The sequence below is a fragment of the Bufo gargarizans genome, chromosome 2, assembly GCF_014858855.1.
Source record: "Bufo gargarizans isolate SCDJY-AF-19 chromosome 2, ASM1485885v1, whole genome shotgun sequence".
Lineage (NCBI taxonomy): Eukaryota > Metazoa > Chordata > Amphibia > Anura > Bufonidae > Bufo > Bufo gargarizans.
The window spans coordinates 388219146-388234379 of record NC_058081.1 but is presented as its reverse complement, the minus strand read 5'-3'; the positions used below and the strand labels follow the sequence as shown (position 1 = coordinate 388234379).

Sequence of the window (15234 nt, the reverse complement as noted above, 5' to 3'; positions counted from 1 at the left end):
CTTGTGTAATGCTCTCTCTAGTATATCAGCTCCAGTGCCCAGAATTGTCCCTGCTGCAGAGCTGTGCAGCTGAAGGGGTTAAGTATCCTTGCAAAGAGCAGTGAAGGGGGGGGGGGGGGGGGGGCGTGGCCAGCACAGTGACGTTTAGTTTACAGGCTTGTAAACAAAAATTATCAGCACAGGGAGAGAAGCTGACATCACAGGTCATGTGACCCTCTGTGAAATCTGAGAAACCAAGCACTGGAGATAAAGTGAGTGAATTGGAAAGCTGTTACATTTGCTTAGTTAGGAACATAGAAAGAATAAAAAAATAACTTGGATAACCCCTTTAAAGGATGACTTCGCAAAATATTGAAATTTTTTATCCCTGTGGTCGAAAAAGGAAGCCTCATCAGCCATAGGTCAGGTGGTATGTTTAGCCAAGCGGAATACTGGAATGTTAACAATAGGAGAGGACGACCACTTTGTCAAATCCTCCCGAAAGGGGTATAAGATGTCTAAGCGTTTTGACAAAGTAAAACGCCTGTCAGGGAAATTTCACTCCTTGGAAAGAGAGGAATCAAAATCCTGGTGGTTGGGAAAACATTTTGGCCAGCGACGGGACCGCCTGAAGGAAAAAATTGAGCGGGCCGATGAGGGTGCATGGACTTTAACCTCTTCGGTTTCTGTAACCACTGCAAGGAGATTGTCTACCATAGAGGTAGGTAATTTTTCCTCTGAATATGCCTCTTCCAGAGAGGAAAAGTCAGAGCGAGAAGAAACAGGGGACGCAGACACCCTTCTGGTGGAGGGTGGCCTGGCCCGTTTTGCAGGACGACCACAATGGGAATTAGCCACAGGATCCTCAGAGTTGGACTGATCAGAGGACTGCTGTGTGGACAAAAGCTCCAGTATTTCCACAATGGCTTTGTTGGTATGGGAGAAGTACTGTACCGTCTTTGAAAGGGAACGCGCCGATTCTACTATGGGCTGGGCAGGAGTGGGCGACTGGGTCAGGGTCAGAGCCACTTTGCGGTGGGGCAGAGCACGAATATCAGAGGGGATCCAACTGACCGCATGGAAATTTTGAGCGACAAGAAGTACGGGCAAAATGGCAAACAGAAGTCACCACCTGTTTTGGGGCCTGGGCTCGGACATAGTGATTACCCTGTGGTGACAGGTAGGAGGTTGAGGGGAGTAGGCTAGACCCTCTAGGAAGGGGAAGGAAGGGGGGGGGGGGGGAGTAGCTTACCCGGCCTGTGTCCCTCAATGTAGCTTGTCCAGAGCGACTTGTGAAGAGGATGAGTGACTCTTGCTAGTTATCTACCACGGGAGCCGGATGGGAGGTAGGCCGCAGAGGAGCCAGAACCTCGATTACAAGCGGCTACGGTGGAGGACAGGATCAGGAACGCCGGGAAATGAGCACAAGCTGGCCCCAGGGGAAGGAACCCCGTAGAAACGTGCCCCACAAAAAAAGCCTCCCCCCACGCCTGCAGAAACTGAGGCCTCAGCTGATGGAAAGCAGGCATCAGTGGGGGTCATTCACAAAGGAGTAACCTGAGAAGGGGGAGGAAGGGGGCTTTGGGGGCCGAGGAGAGAATATTCACCTGTCTGGCGTTAGACTGTCTCTGAGTGGCGTGGTGTTTTAAGACTTTGTACGCAGGATACTTCCCTACCACTGAGCACCAGAACGACACAAACGTCAGAGTGCCAACCATTTTCTTCTTCTTACTGTTATTCTCAGACTTCTAAAGCTAATTTTTATGTCAAGGAATTGTAATTTGCACTTTATGGATAAAGTCAGAATTTTGGAGAAGATACCTGCATTTTTTGTTTTCTGCAGCAGTGACCCCACCGCTATACGGGAAGGTGTCATCAGCAGCCAATCACTGTCCCATACTATACATCTCTACGTCACCAGACACTGGGAGAGGCACTGGAGCTGCACGCTGAGAATGCCAGGGGAGAATGGGTTGATTTAGAACATTTACTGGCACTGGAAAATTTGGGAATAACTCGGACTACTCTTCTATTTTAAAGGGGTATCTGGGTTCTAGATATTGATGACCTATCCTCCGGGACAATGGCAAAGCTGTAAGAAAAAAGCATCATCAAAAAGGGTTTGTTTAAGGGTAACCCAAATTTTAAAGCTAAAACGAAAAGCTTATTAGAAATGTGGGCTCACCTGGTCTTTATCGGGTCATCATATGTTATACCTTTTGCCATTTCCTTCACGGACATCAAAGCTTTATGGAAAGAAAACAATGCATTGATGATAAGATATACATGTTAATCTGAAAGCCATCATTCTACGCAGAGGTTTTCGGTGGTCATGCAGCAGATATAAGCTAGATCACGCACAACAATCCAGCTCCAAATGTTTCCTGCGCTCTTCAGAATGTTGTGTCCTTTATGATGCAGGCTTACAGATATGGACTGTGACCATGAGGACACTCTTGACAGATTAGAAGATTAAATATTGGTCTCACCTCTTCCTTCTGTCACACTCTCCAAGATTTTCTCTTCTTCTTTCAGCTGTTTCTCTTTTGCAGATTCTTTTCTAGCTGTCGAGTAAATACAAATATGAAAACTGTTTCCAACCACTACCACCTCATCATCATTGTTACTAAAACATGCTCTCCTCCCCAATTTCATATCAGGCGTAAAGCAACACTAGTAAATGCTGCGTGGAAGAGTAGCCTAGGCAAAGGTATAACCATGCCATGAAACTCCTAGACGTGTGGTTGTCTTGGCAGTTGTACCTCCATACATCCCATACTGTCTCTCCATGCCCAATAAATGATTGGACAGGTGGGAATGGCGCAGCAACACTTATAACATATTCAGGTGACTTTAACCGCCTCCGGACCGCCTAACGCAGGATTGCGTTCCGGAGGCGGTTGATTTGTTCCTCTTTGACGCACCGGCGCGTCATCTCGCGAGACACGAGATTTCCTGCGAACGCGCGCACACAGGAGGGTTTTGCGGATCCGTAAAACACATATGGACGTCTGAATGGAGCCTTACAGGGGGGTGATCAATGACAGAGGAGTTGATCAGGGAGTCTATATGGGGTGATCACCCCCCCTGTCATTGATCACCCCCCTGTAAGGCTCCATTCAGACGTCCGTATGTGTTTTGCGGATCCTGACAGGGTGGTGATCACCCCATATAGACTCCCTGATCACCCCCCTGTCATTGATCACCCCTCTGTAAGGCTCCATTCAGACGTCCGTATGTGTTTTGCGGATCCACAAAAACGAGATTTTTGTATAACTTACCAGTAAAATCTCTTTCTCGCTCTTTCCTTGGGGGACACAGAAGACCTTGGGTATAGCTCATCTCCATAGGAGGCGTGACACTAAGTGAAAACTGTTAAGCCCCTCCTCCACAGCTATACCCTCAGCCTGGAGAGAGAGGCTGCCAGTTGTGTGTCCAAGTAGTGAAAAAAGGCAAAGTCCAAAAGTGGAACCAACAAGCCAACTACCCAACGGGTAAAACAACTCGGAAACCGTGTAGAGAAAAACAAAGAATGGGTGGGTGCTGTGTCCCCCAAGGAAAGAGCGAGAAAGAGATTTTACTGGTAAGTTATACAAAAATCTCGTTTTCTCGCCCAGTTTCCTTGGGGGACACAGAAGACCTTGGGACGTTCAAAAGCAGTCCAAAAGGGGGAGGGACCACAGCACCAAGGCGAAGCACCCGAAGGCATCAAGAAACCGCCGCCCGCAGACCAGGCGGCCCAAGGCAGCACCTGCCGAAGCCAGAGTATGCACCCTGTAGAACGCTGTAAGGCAGACCAGTGACCGCCTCGCACAGACGCATGGCCGAAGCCAAATGCCTCCGGCCCAGGAGGCACCGACAACTCTGGTGAAATGAACGGAGACACCAAAAGCAGAACCCTGCCCTTGGTGCGGTAACCACAGCAATAACCACAGTGAGAAAGCGGAGGAAAGCCACCCCGGAGGCCACCAACCCGTTGCGCGGACCTCCTAGAAAACCAAGTGACCCAACGTCGACAAGAGCCGGAGATCTCCAAGTAAAAACCGCAAGGCCCAAACAACTCCCAAATCTGAAGAAGAGTCCGTTCCCGGGGGTGGAAAGGGGAGGACGAAAGCCTCGTCAAAATGAAAGACAAACACCACCTTCAGAAGGAAGGAAGAGACGGGATGGAGAACAGCCCTGTCCTGAGGAAAGAGAAGGCCCGGAACAAGAAGGGCCGCCACCCAGGCACCCGCCAGAGACACGGAAACATAACCGTACAGGACAGAAGGAGTAGAGAGAGCTTCTGTAACGGCTCCAAGGGAAAGACTGGAGTGCCAAGAGCCCAGCATGCAATGCCCAGGGCGGTACCCAGGGGCAGTACAAGGGAACCCCAAAGCCGCTCCATGGAAGAGGGTCCTGACAGGCCCAGAGGGCCGGGGAACGCTGAAAGGGGAAGGACAGCGCCGACACTTGACACTTCAAGCAACAGAGTCCCAGTCCCAGATCTAGGTCGGACTGGAGAAAGACAGAACCATTAGGAGCGAACACTAGCGAGCACGCAAGAGTCGCCTGGGCAAGCGGGTGAAAACCCAATGCGAACAGGCGCAGACCCGAAACACGGGCAGAACGGTCGGCAAAAACTGGTCCCACCAGCCCCCGAGCAACGTTGTCCTGTAACCACCCGGAGTGGGGGAGCAGAAGGACAGACGGAAAGGAACCGAAGGGTCCGCCCAGCAACCGCCAGGACAAGACAGGCTAAAGTCCATGTCGATGTAGCCACCACAGGAAGACGTCCTACAGTCCCAGTGCGGGAGATCTAATGACAATCTCGACCGAATGGGGGTTCCTCCCAAGATACAGCCAGAGTGAACAAGGGAGACAGTACGAGGCCAAGAGGAACACCAGAACCATCCACATGAACAACCAAGCTCTCCCCAGAGGGGAGGGCAGTGAAGGAACCGCCACTGAAGCGCGGCCGGGGCAAAGCCACACCGGAGGGAGCCGAGCCGAACCGAGCGGGAGCCAAGCAGAGCCGGCGAGAAAAGGCAGTCGAGACAGAGACCGGCATAACACCCTCCAACCGAAAGGAGGAGTGGGCAACAGGGAAGCCATAGGACAGCTCAAAGGCAGAACCCCGCTCACTGAGACGCCCGGTTCACTGCCACGCAGAAGGCGAGTACCCTGAAGAACCCAAGGTGGAGGTCCTACGGACCTGGGTAAGCGAGCACCCAAGAGAAGCTGGGTGACCATCCCGAGAAAAGCGGCCCGAACCCGGTAGCGGACCAGCCTGAAGCGCAGAGGGGGCGCCAAAAGAAAAGACTCATACTGCACGACACCCGAAGAGGAGGAAACAGTAGCAGGCGAGGGAACAGCAGCCCCGCCAGAGCCAACGCCGAAAACGAGTGGCACTGCAAACAGCACTCTCGACCCAGTGACCACTTGCGCCGGGAAGCGAGTGCACGGGAGAACGAAAGGGCACCTATCAAAGAACCACGAACACTCCCCAGGTGGAAAGGCCAACGGACATGGTGGATGCCGACCAACGGGACCACAATATACAGGCCAAACCAGAGAAACGAGCACCACCCAGCTCGACGAAGTAGAGAGCAGTAGAGCCCATCTACTCATATCTAAAGAATACACCTTTGAATACAATGGCATTCTTTTAATGCTTGTATGACAGCACCCAAGGGTTATACAGGTGGACAGAATGATCTCTTTAGAGAAGAGCGCAAGGCCCGTGACAAGCACCACATCCCAAGAGAAAAAAAGGGAATGTCGCAGGAGGAAGTGAGGCATACGTACGAGCAGCCCCGCAAGCAGTGAGAAGGCCAACCCACCTATGGGAGGAGAAGGCATACACGGCCCAAACAACGGACAGAGTGCACCAGAAATACCGCTCACTGCAAAAAAATAGTCACCCAGTGAAGGGGATCAGCCACAGAGTCCAACAGTATCAACGGAAGTGCAAAGTGCAACCTGAAAGGGAGTTATGCACAAGACATCAGTATGGCATGCGATGGAAATGCAGGCAGGCCCCCCAGAAAAGGGGGAAACGTATCTGGCAACACTGCAGCTGGTAAGAATGCAAAGGCCCGTCCCAAAGGGGGGATGCCCAAGGCCAGTAACAACTTCAGAGAAGTAGAACATACCATAGTCTGCCCAGAAGGTGACCAATCACATGGCCGCACAGTACCCAGCGGGAACGCAGGAGGGAGGTCCGCCCAGTGAAAGGGGGACATGCACGGGGTTATCCAACCATTAAACGAGTGCGCAATAACCCACCCAACACCGAATAGTGCAACTACTCCACAATGAAGGAGAACATGCAAGAATCCCGCACAGCATATCACGGACAGCCATGGGTCACGTGAGGGTGCAAATTTTTCGCCCATGGATGAGGAGGGCCGTGTATGGCCCGCAACACATCCGGCAAAAGAGCAGTATTCCACCCAGAAAGGGGCGGGGGTAATGCACACGGCCGTCACCGCATCCAGCAAAAATGCAAGCACCCCGCCAAGGATGCGGGACATGCACATGGCCAGCAACGCACTGGCGAGAAAACAACCACAGTCAGCGGTGTTGTGCGTATGCCGCCTGAGGAAAGGATACATGCTCATTGCTGGCAGCGATTCCAGTGAGTGCAGCACACCACCCAAGGAAGGGGTCGTGCACATGGCCGGCAGCGAATCCAATGATAGTGCAGCAATCCACCTATGGAAGGAGTTCATGCACATGGCCGGCAGCAAATCCAGAGAGAGTGCAGCATTCCGCCTATGGACGGAGGTCATGCGTATGGCCGGCAACGAATCCAGAAAGTGCAGCATTCCGCCTATGGAAGGAGGTCATGCACATGGCCGGTTCATGCATATGGCCGGCAGCGAATCCAGCGAGAGTGCAGCGTTCTGCCTATGGACGGAGGTCATGCATATGGCCGGCAGCGAATCCAGAGAGAGAGAGCGCAGCAGTCCTCCTTTGGACGGAGGTCATGCGTATGACCAGCAGCGAAGCCAGAGAGAGTGCAACATTCCACCTATGGAAGGAGGTCATGCATAAGGCCGTAGCGAACCCAGCGAGAGTGCAGCATTCCGCCTATGGAAGGAGGTCATGCATAAGGCCGTAGCGAACCCAGCGAGAGTGCAGCGTTCCGCCTATGGAAGGAGGTCATGCATATGGCCGTAGCGAACCCAGCGAGAGTGCAGCGTTCCGCCTATGGAAGGAGGTCATGCATATGGCCGTAGCGAATCCAGCGAGAGTGCAGCGTTCCGCCTATGGAAGGGGGTCACGCATATGGCCGTAGCAAATCCAGCGAGAGTGCAGCGTTCCGCCTATGGAAGGGGGTCGTGCACATGGTCAGCATCGTATGCGGTAAAAGGGCAGTATTCCGCCTACAGAAAGGGGGTCATGCACAAGGCCAGCCCGCAGCCAGAGAGAGTGCAGTATGCCGCCTACAATGGGGGGTCATGCACATGGCCAGCACCGCGACTGGAGAGGGCGACTAATTCTGCCTATAGAAAAAGGCGGCCTGCACCTGGCCAGCGCCGTACCCCAGGAGAGGGCAAGGGTCCGCCTAGAAAGGGAAACATGTATACCTGGCCAGTGCCACGGAGCGCAACATGCCACCTATAGAATAGGGGCAGGCATACGGGCAGCGCTCTAAGGTCAGGCTGCAGTATCCTGCGCAGCCAACATAAAATACAGATATTTCATATATATGATATATATTCACACTTCATTATTAATATTATTATATTTTTTATTTTATTTTAATTTATTTATTTATATATATATTTTTTTTTTTTTTTTTTTATGTATTATTGTAAAAACACAGCCTCTTTTAGGCAGGAAGGGGCCACCATATAAGAGCACAGCCACACTGAGAGGCTAGCCATCCCAGGGTCTCCTCCAGATGGCAGCCGTCAGCGTCCAAGAGGTTAATACAGATCGGACCTGAGGGCGGTGCAGCGATCCCCTGGGGGCGGGGGGACCTCCGGCGGGAAGAATGCGCGCCTGCGAATGCCCGCCCCCTCCAATCGAGGCCGGAATATTGCGGCCTAGTAGGCCGCGAAGCCGGGGCCTAAAGTTTGCGGTGCCCGGAGGTACCGGCCGGGATCTGGAGGGAGCGAAGCGGCGCATGCACAATACCGGCCGCGGGAGCCCACCCCGCGGGCCGGAGACTCAGGGGGCCCGGAAGAAGGAGCCCGGGATAGAACCTTTCTGCGGCGCCCGACCGACCGGAAGACAGCCTCTCAGAGCACCTGCGGTCGGCCGGGGTCCGCTGAACACCGCAGTCATGCCGGCCGCGGGAGCCCACCCCGCGGACCGGAAACAAGGGCCCTACGCCGCAGCAGTCAGGAGAGGGCCCAGGCCCTGAGCCGTCTCAAGGAGGGATGCCTGCGCACCGGTAAGGCGATAGGGGGGGATGGGGGACCCTGCAAGGAGAGAGGCAGCTCCCTGGGCGGCATGATAGGGACGCCAGCATAACCCCTCAGTGGATGCACCTATAGTGGAGGGGAGGAGAGGGAACTAATAAAACAAACTAGGATGGCCAGACCAGTATGGGGGTCAGTCAAGCAGGAGACCGGGGTGGGGGGGAGGGGGTCGTAGGGCTGGAGAAGCCACTCTCTCACCACAGCCGTCTTCACCCTCGGTCCGTTCCAGCAGGGTCGCCCCTTCAGCTACTGGCACCGTAGTGGCAGGACGCTGGAAGAGGGACTTGGCGTGCGGGCGACCCTTACGCTGGCGGGATGCAGGGGAGCTGGGCTGCCCTGGTCCACCTTGCCTTCTGTGGGGGAGGCAGCAGTGCGGATGCCGGCACTGGCGCAGCTCAACCCCGGGAGAAACAGAGAGGTCTAGTGCGTCTCTGTTGTCCCGTATTCTGGAACAAAAGAAAATAAAAAAGTAAAAATCAAAATTTTTTAAAAATAACAAAGGAGAAAACAGCCCTGCAGTAGCAGGGAGTGTCTTGCCTCCTTGGACACTAAGCAAAAACTGGCAGCCTCTCTCTCCAGGCTGAGGGTATAGCTGTGGAGGAGGGGCTTAACAGTTTTCACTTAGTGTCACGCCTCCTATGGAGATGAGCTATACCCAAGGTCTTCTGTGTCCCCCAAGGAAACTGGGCGAGAAACACGGACACCGCGGATCTGCAAAACACGGATACAGGCAATGTGCTTTCCGCATTTTGCGGATCCACACATTGCCAGAACTATATAGAAAATGCCTTTTCTTGTCCGCAATTGCGGACAAGAATAGGACATGTTCTATAGGCTCTACAAAAAAAAAAAAAAGCGTTCGCCCGATCAGGCCTGATCTTGTGTTCAGTCCGCCCCACCGCAGTGACAGAATTTTTTTTTCCTGATCACTGCAAAAACACTGTAAAATCGCTGCGGCGCTATAAAGAGATCACTTTTGAGGGGCATAGCGAGTTCATAGAAGATTTTTATTTTTTTTGGCACAAGTTAGCGGAAATTTTTTTATATTTTTTCTTACAAAGTCTCATATTCCACTAACTTGTGACAAAAAATAAAATCTCACATGAACTCACCATACCCCATACGGAATCCATATAAATACCCCACATGTGACCCCATTTCGGAAAGAAGACACCCCCAAGGTATTCCGTGAGGGGCATGTTGAGTTCCTAGAATAATTTTTTTTTTTTTGCACAAGTTAGCGGAAAATTATTTTATTTTATCTCTTACAAAATCATGTTCCGCTAACTTGTGCCAAAAAAAAAAAAAATATATTCTAGGAACTCGCCATGCCCCTAAAAATGCCCTCCTTCTGGAATAAGGGGTATTTACTGCCTATATTGTCATTGCTGCTCTGTTTAATTGCTTTGTTTCTCTATGCAATAAAAAGAGATTCAACACTAAAAATGCCCTCCTAAAAGGTACTCATTGGAATTTGGGCTCCTTTGCGCACCTAAGCTGCAAAAAAGTGTCACACATGTGGTATCGCCATACTCGGGAGAAGTAGGGCAATGTGTTTTGGGGTGTCTTTTTACATATATTTCTCTCACCCAGCATTGGTATATGTAAAAATACACCCCAAAACACATTGCCCTACTTCTTCCGAGTACGGCAATACCACATGTGACACTTTTTTGCAGCCTATGTGCACAAAGGGGCCCAAATTCTAAAGAGTATCTTTACGATTTCACAATATTTTTTGTCACAAGTTAGTGGAATATGAGACTTTGTAAGAAAAAAAAAAATAATAATAATCATTTTCCGCTAACTTGTGACAAAAAATAAAAACTTCCATGAACTCACTATGCCCATCAGCGAATACCTTAGGGTGTCTACTTTCCGAAATGGGGTCATTTGTGGGGTGTTTCTACTGTCTGGGCATTGTAGAACCTCAGTAAACATGTGCTCAGAAAGTCAGAGCTGCTTCAAATTCACATTTTGGTACCATAGTTTGTAAACGATATAACTTTTACCCAAACCAATAAATATACACTTATTGCATTTTTTTTTTTTTTTTATCAATACATTTAGAGAAGAATTTATATAGAAATGTAGTTTTATTTGAAAAATTTTACAACCGAAAGTGAAAAATGTCATTTGTTTGCTAAAATTTCGGCAAATTTCGATTAATAACAAAAAAAAAGTAAATTTTTTTAGCAGCAATGAAATACCACCAATGAAAGCTCTATTAGTGAGAAGAAAAGGAGGTAAAATTCATTTGGGTGGTAAGTTGCATGACCGAGCAATAAACCGTGAAAGTAGTGTAGTGCAGAATTGTAAAAAGTGGTCTGGTCATTAAGGGGGTTTAAGCTAGGGGAGCTGAGGTGGTTAAAGAGTGGCATATTATAAGGCCAGGTCTGCTCCCCTATTACACCAAAGGGACACTGAAAAAATAATCATGAGGGAAGAAATTACCCCCGCTCTTCTCATGGCTGATTGCTGGCTCACTACAGTGTACATAGACACACAGCAGCCACACAGTCAGTATGAAGAGGGTTAAAGGGGAGCTCCCCTCATTTCGCTGTAATCATTAATTGCTCCTATGACTCAATGTTTTTGTGCGGCTGCTCCATTTACTATACCCCCAAAAAACTATTCTACATTTTTCAAACCAGCACCTGGATCTGAGTACTTTTGTAATTGCATGCTATTAAAAGTTAAGTATAGCCAGTGAGTTATCTATCTGTATAGCGCCACCTGCTGTTTGCGCTTTTTCTAATTTCCCTGTCCTGCTAACCAAGATGGAAGCACATGCTCCGTTCCATCCTTCAACTGCCACCAGCTGCAGCAGAAAGGACACGCCCACTGAGCTGCATAATTGGCGCAATGAATATGTAGATAGTCCTTAAGGACCCATGACATACCGGTACATCATGAATTGTTCCGATCACCGCTGCCAGGCGGGCAACTACAGAATCAGGGCCATAAATATTGAGTTTGGTTTTGCTGTTAACCCTTGCTTTGTAACTGGAAAAAAAGTTATTAAAATGGAAAATCTGCCCAAAAAGTAAAATTTTGAAATTGTATCTCCATTTTCCATTAATTCTTGTGGAACACCTAAAGGGTTAACAAAGTTTGTAAAATCAGTTTTGAATACCTTGGAGGGGTGTAGTTTATAGAATGGGGTCATTTTTGGGTGGTTTCTATTATGTAAGCCTCGCAAAGTGACTTCAGACCTTCTAAGCCTTGTAACATCCCCAAAAAATAAAATATCTTTCCCCAAATGATCCAAACATGAAGTAGACATATGGGGAATGTAAAGTAATAACTATTTTTGGAGGTATTAATATCTATTATAGAAGTAGAGAAATTGGAAACTTGCAAATTTTTCCAAATTTCTGGTAAATTTGGTATTTTTTTATGCAAAAAAATGTACTTTTTTGACAAAAATTTACTTTTTTTTTTAGCAGTGTCATGAAGTACAATATGTGACGAAAAAACAATCTCAGAATGGCCTGGATAACTTGTGACAAAAAATAAAAAACTTCCATGAACTCACTATGCCCATCAGCGAATACCTTAGGGTGTCTACTTTCCGAAATGGGGTCATTTGTGGGGTGTTTCTACTGTCTGGGCATTGTAGAACCTCAGTAAACATGTGCTCAGAAAGTCAGAAATTGGAAACTTGCAAATTTTTCCAAATTTCTGGTAAATTTGGTATTTTTTTTATGCAAAAAAATGTACTTTTTTGACAAAAATTAACTTTTTTTTTTTAGCAGTGTCATGAAGTACAATATGTGACGAAAAAACAATCTCAGAATGGCCTGGATAAGTAAAAGCGTTTTAAAGTTATCAGCACTTAAAGTGACACTGGTCAGATTTTCAAAAAATGGCCAAGTCCTTAAAGGGGTTGTCCAGGTTCAGAGCTGAACCTGGACATACCTCCATTTTCACCCAGGCAGCCCCCCTGACATGAGCATCGGAGCAGTTCATGCTCCGATGCTCTCCTTTGCCCTGCGCTAAATTGCACAGGGCAAAGGCATTTTTCTGAGTTCCAGTGACGTACCGGGGCTCTCTATGGGGCTGACAGGAACCCCGGTGACGTCACCGGCACTGATGGGCGGGATTTGGCTCTGCCCTAGCCAGTAAAACGGCTAGGGCAGAGCTAAAGCCGCCCCTCAGAGCCGGTGACGTCACCGAACACACCGCTGGGCGGAAGTTACCGCCCGGCAGTGTGTTATTGAAAACAAAAGAGCCCGTGCCCTGCGCGATCTAGCGCAGGGCACTGGAGCGCATCGGAGAATGAGATGCTCCAATGCTAGGCTCAGGGGGGCTGCCGGGGTGAAAATAAGGGTATGTCCGGGTTTAGCTCTGAACCCGGACAACCCCTTTAAGGTGAAATAGGGCAGAGTCGGGGTTAAAGGGCTGTCTCACTTCACCAAGTGACATTTATAATGTAGTGAGAAAGTTAATATAAATCACTTCCTAATGTACTTTTTTTGTCCATATTGCTTCCCTTGCTGGCTTGATTAATTTTCCACCACATTATACACGTCTCGTTTCCATGGATACAACCACCTAATAATCAAGCAGCGGTGGCCGTTATTGCACACTATAAGATAAAGCGCTGGCCTCTCTAGTGAACTCAGACTGGAGCTTTTTCCTAAAGTGTGCAAGATCCTGGCCACCACTGATGGATTGCAGGGTGGTCTGTAACCATGGAAACAAGAAGTGTATAATGTGATGGAAAAATGAATCCAGCCAGCAAAGGAAGCCATATGGACAATCACAATACATTAGTAAGTGCCTTGTATTAACTTTCTCTACATGATAAATGCCATTTGCTAAAGTGAGACAACCCCTTTAAGGCCCAAGCGTTTTTTACTCTCCGACTTCCCAGACCATACTATTTGTTTTTCTGTTCACACAGAAGTATGAGGGCTTGTTTTTTGAGGGACAAATTGCGCTTTCTAATGGCACCATTTTATATTGCATAAGATGTAGTGGGAAGCTGGAAAATTCTAAATGGGATGAAAATGCATGAAAGTAAAAGTGCTATTCCTCCATAGTTTTATGCGTTTAGTTTTTACTGCATTCCCTCTGCGACTGAGTGTGTTCCAGCAGAGAACAGCCTTCCGGAAGTCTCCAGACCCGACACTACCAGATGCAATCGGAATGCTCGTCAGCCCCATTAAGTATAATAATGCATACCTGGCACTCTCCTCATTACTCTTCTAAAGCGCTTCTTACAAATCCCAGTCCCCCTCAATTTCTATAAAATGGTCACTAGCTTTGTAGGCGTCCCAGTGCACACAGTGCTTTGGTTGTCTACTCTTGGATGGATTAGAAACTAGTAGCCATTTTACAAAAAAAAGAGGGAATTGGGATTCAGAGAAACTGCACTAGAAAAGATTAAAGATAACTGTACATTTATAGTGACATTTGTATGGTGGTCCACACGGTGGCTTTAAGCCAGCAAACTACTTGCAGGCAATGGTGAAGGTACTACATACCTTCGGCTTTCTCCTTTAAGTGTTGATGCTGATCCAAAAGACTGACATTAGATCGGGGTCCCAGAGGGATGTCCTCTTCATCCCCGCGCTGCTCACTGCCACTATCCTTCTGCTCTTCTTCTATGACTCCTTTCTTACGCATCTGCAAACGCTTCTGAAGCTGTGAGTAGAAATAAGAAAAATGGCTTTAATGGGCCATTCATATGATCAGGTCCATTTTGTGGACTGGAAACCACAGATCCGCAAAACAGACACCAGCCGTTTGCATCCCGCATTTTCCCCTTACGCAGGTCCCGCACTAGGTTACAAATGCCTATTCTTGTCTGCAAAAAAAAAAAAAAAAAAACAAGAATAGGACATGTTCCTTTTTTTTGTGGGGCCATAGAAAGACATATGGATACAGAAATTACATGGTGTGCTGTCCTCGTTTTTTTGCGGCCCCACTGAAATGAAGGGGCCAGATGTGAAAATACATTGTGTGAATGCACCTTAGAGGGGACTTGTATTTATACAAATAGAGCAGAAACCAGGAGAATTGCTTGCAGTAAAAATATACATTGCCTTGAAAAAGTATTCATACACCTAAGGCTACTTTCACACCTGCGTTTAGGTGCGGATCCGTCTGGTATCTGCACAGACGGATCCGCACCTATAATGCAAACGCTGGTATCTGTTCAGAACGGATCCGTCTGCATTACTACGTAAAAAAAAAAAGTCTAAGTGTAAGTCAAACGGTTCCGTCCTCACTTACATTGAAAGACAGCTGTTTCGGACACAGGCCTCCTACCCAGTTAAGCCAGTACTCTCTGCTCTGCACTGATGAGGGGCAATCACCCTGAAACAGCTGTCTGCAGATGAGGTGCTGGCTTATTTAATATCCAAGTCATGTCTCAAGGCTTATTTTAAGAGCTGAATATTGACTTAAAGGATAGCTGCCTTACATCTGGTGGCATTAGAGGCAAAGCTCATTTAAGAGGTTAAGAGCTCATTTGCATTTCTTCCCTCCAAGAATTCCAGAGGAGCATGTATGGCCTAAAAGTCTCCTCACACTAATTAAGATGCTCTCTCCCTAAGGAGAATTAGTTTCCCCCTTTGTTTATTCACAATGTCATGCTCTTCCAGAGGTTTTTTGTAAGATTATTGGGCAGTTTCTCGCCTACAAGATATTATCACAGATGCTTGGTTTACTTTTGCAGTTCGCAAAACTGAATTTGACTCAGCAGAGAACACATGCCTCTTCTTCACAGCAAAAATGTTATAACATGAACAGAGTTGAGAAAAATACCTTAATCCTAACTTCTACAAACCTATGAATACTAGTGATGGGAAGTTCGGATCTTTGAGCTGAA

General features: G+C 48.3%; 1 protein-coding gene across 1 annotated transcript in view; it reads right to left on the bottom strand.

The window, feature by feature from the left end:
- The window catches only part of DDX41 (DEAD-box helicase 41), a 79243-nt gene that overhangs the window by 50605 nt on the left and 13404 nt on the right, over positions 1-15234 (bottom strand). Inside the window, exons 3-5 of the mRNA XM_044280801.1 lie at positions 13886-14045; positions 2469-2543; positions 2165-2225 (exon numbers count right to left, since the gene is read on the bottom strand). Of these exons, the coding sequence (XP_044136736.1) occupies positions 2165-2225; positions 2469-2543; positions 13886-14045 (296 nt within the window). The remainder of the gene's footprint in view (positions 1-2164; positions 2226-2468; positions 2544-13885; positions 14046-15234) is intronic.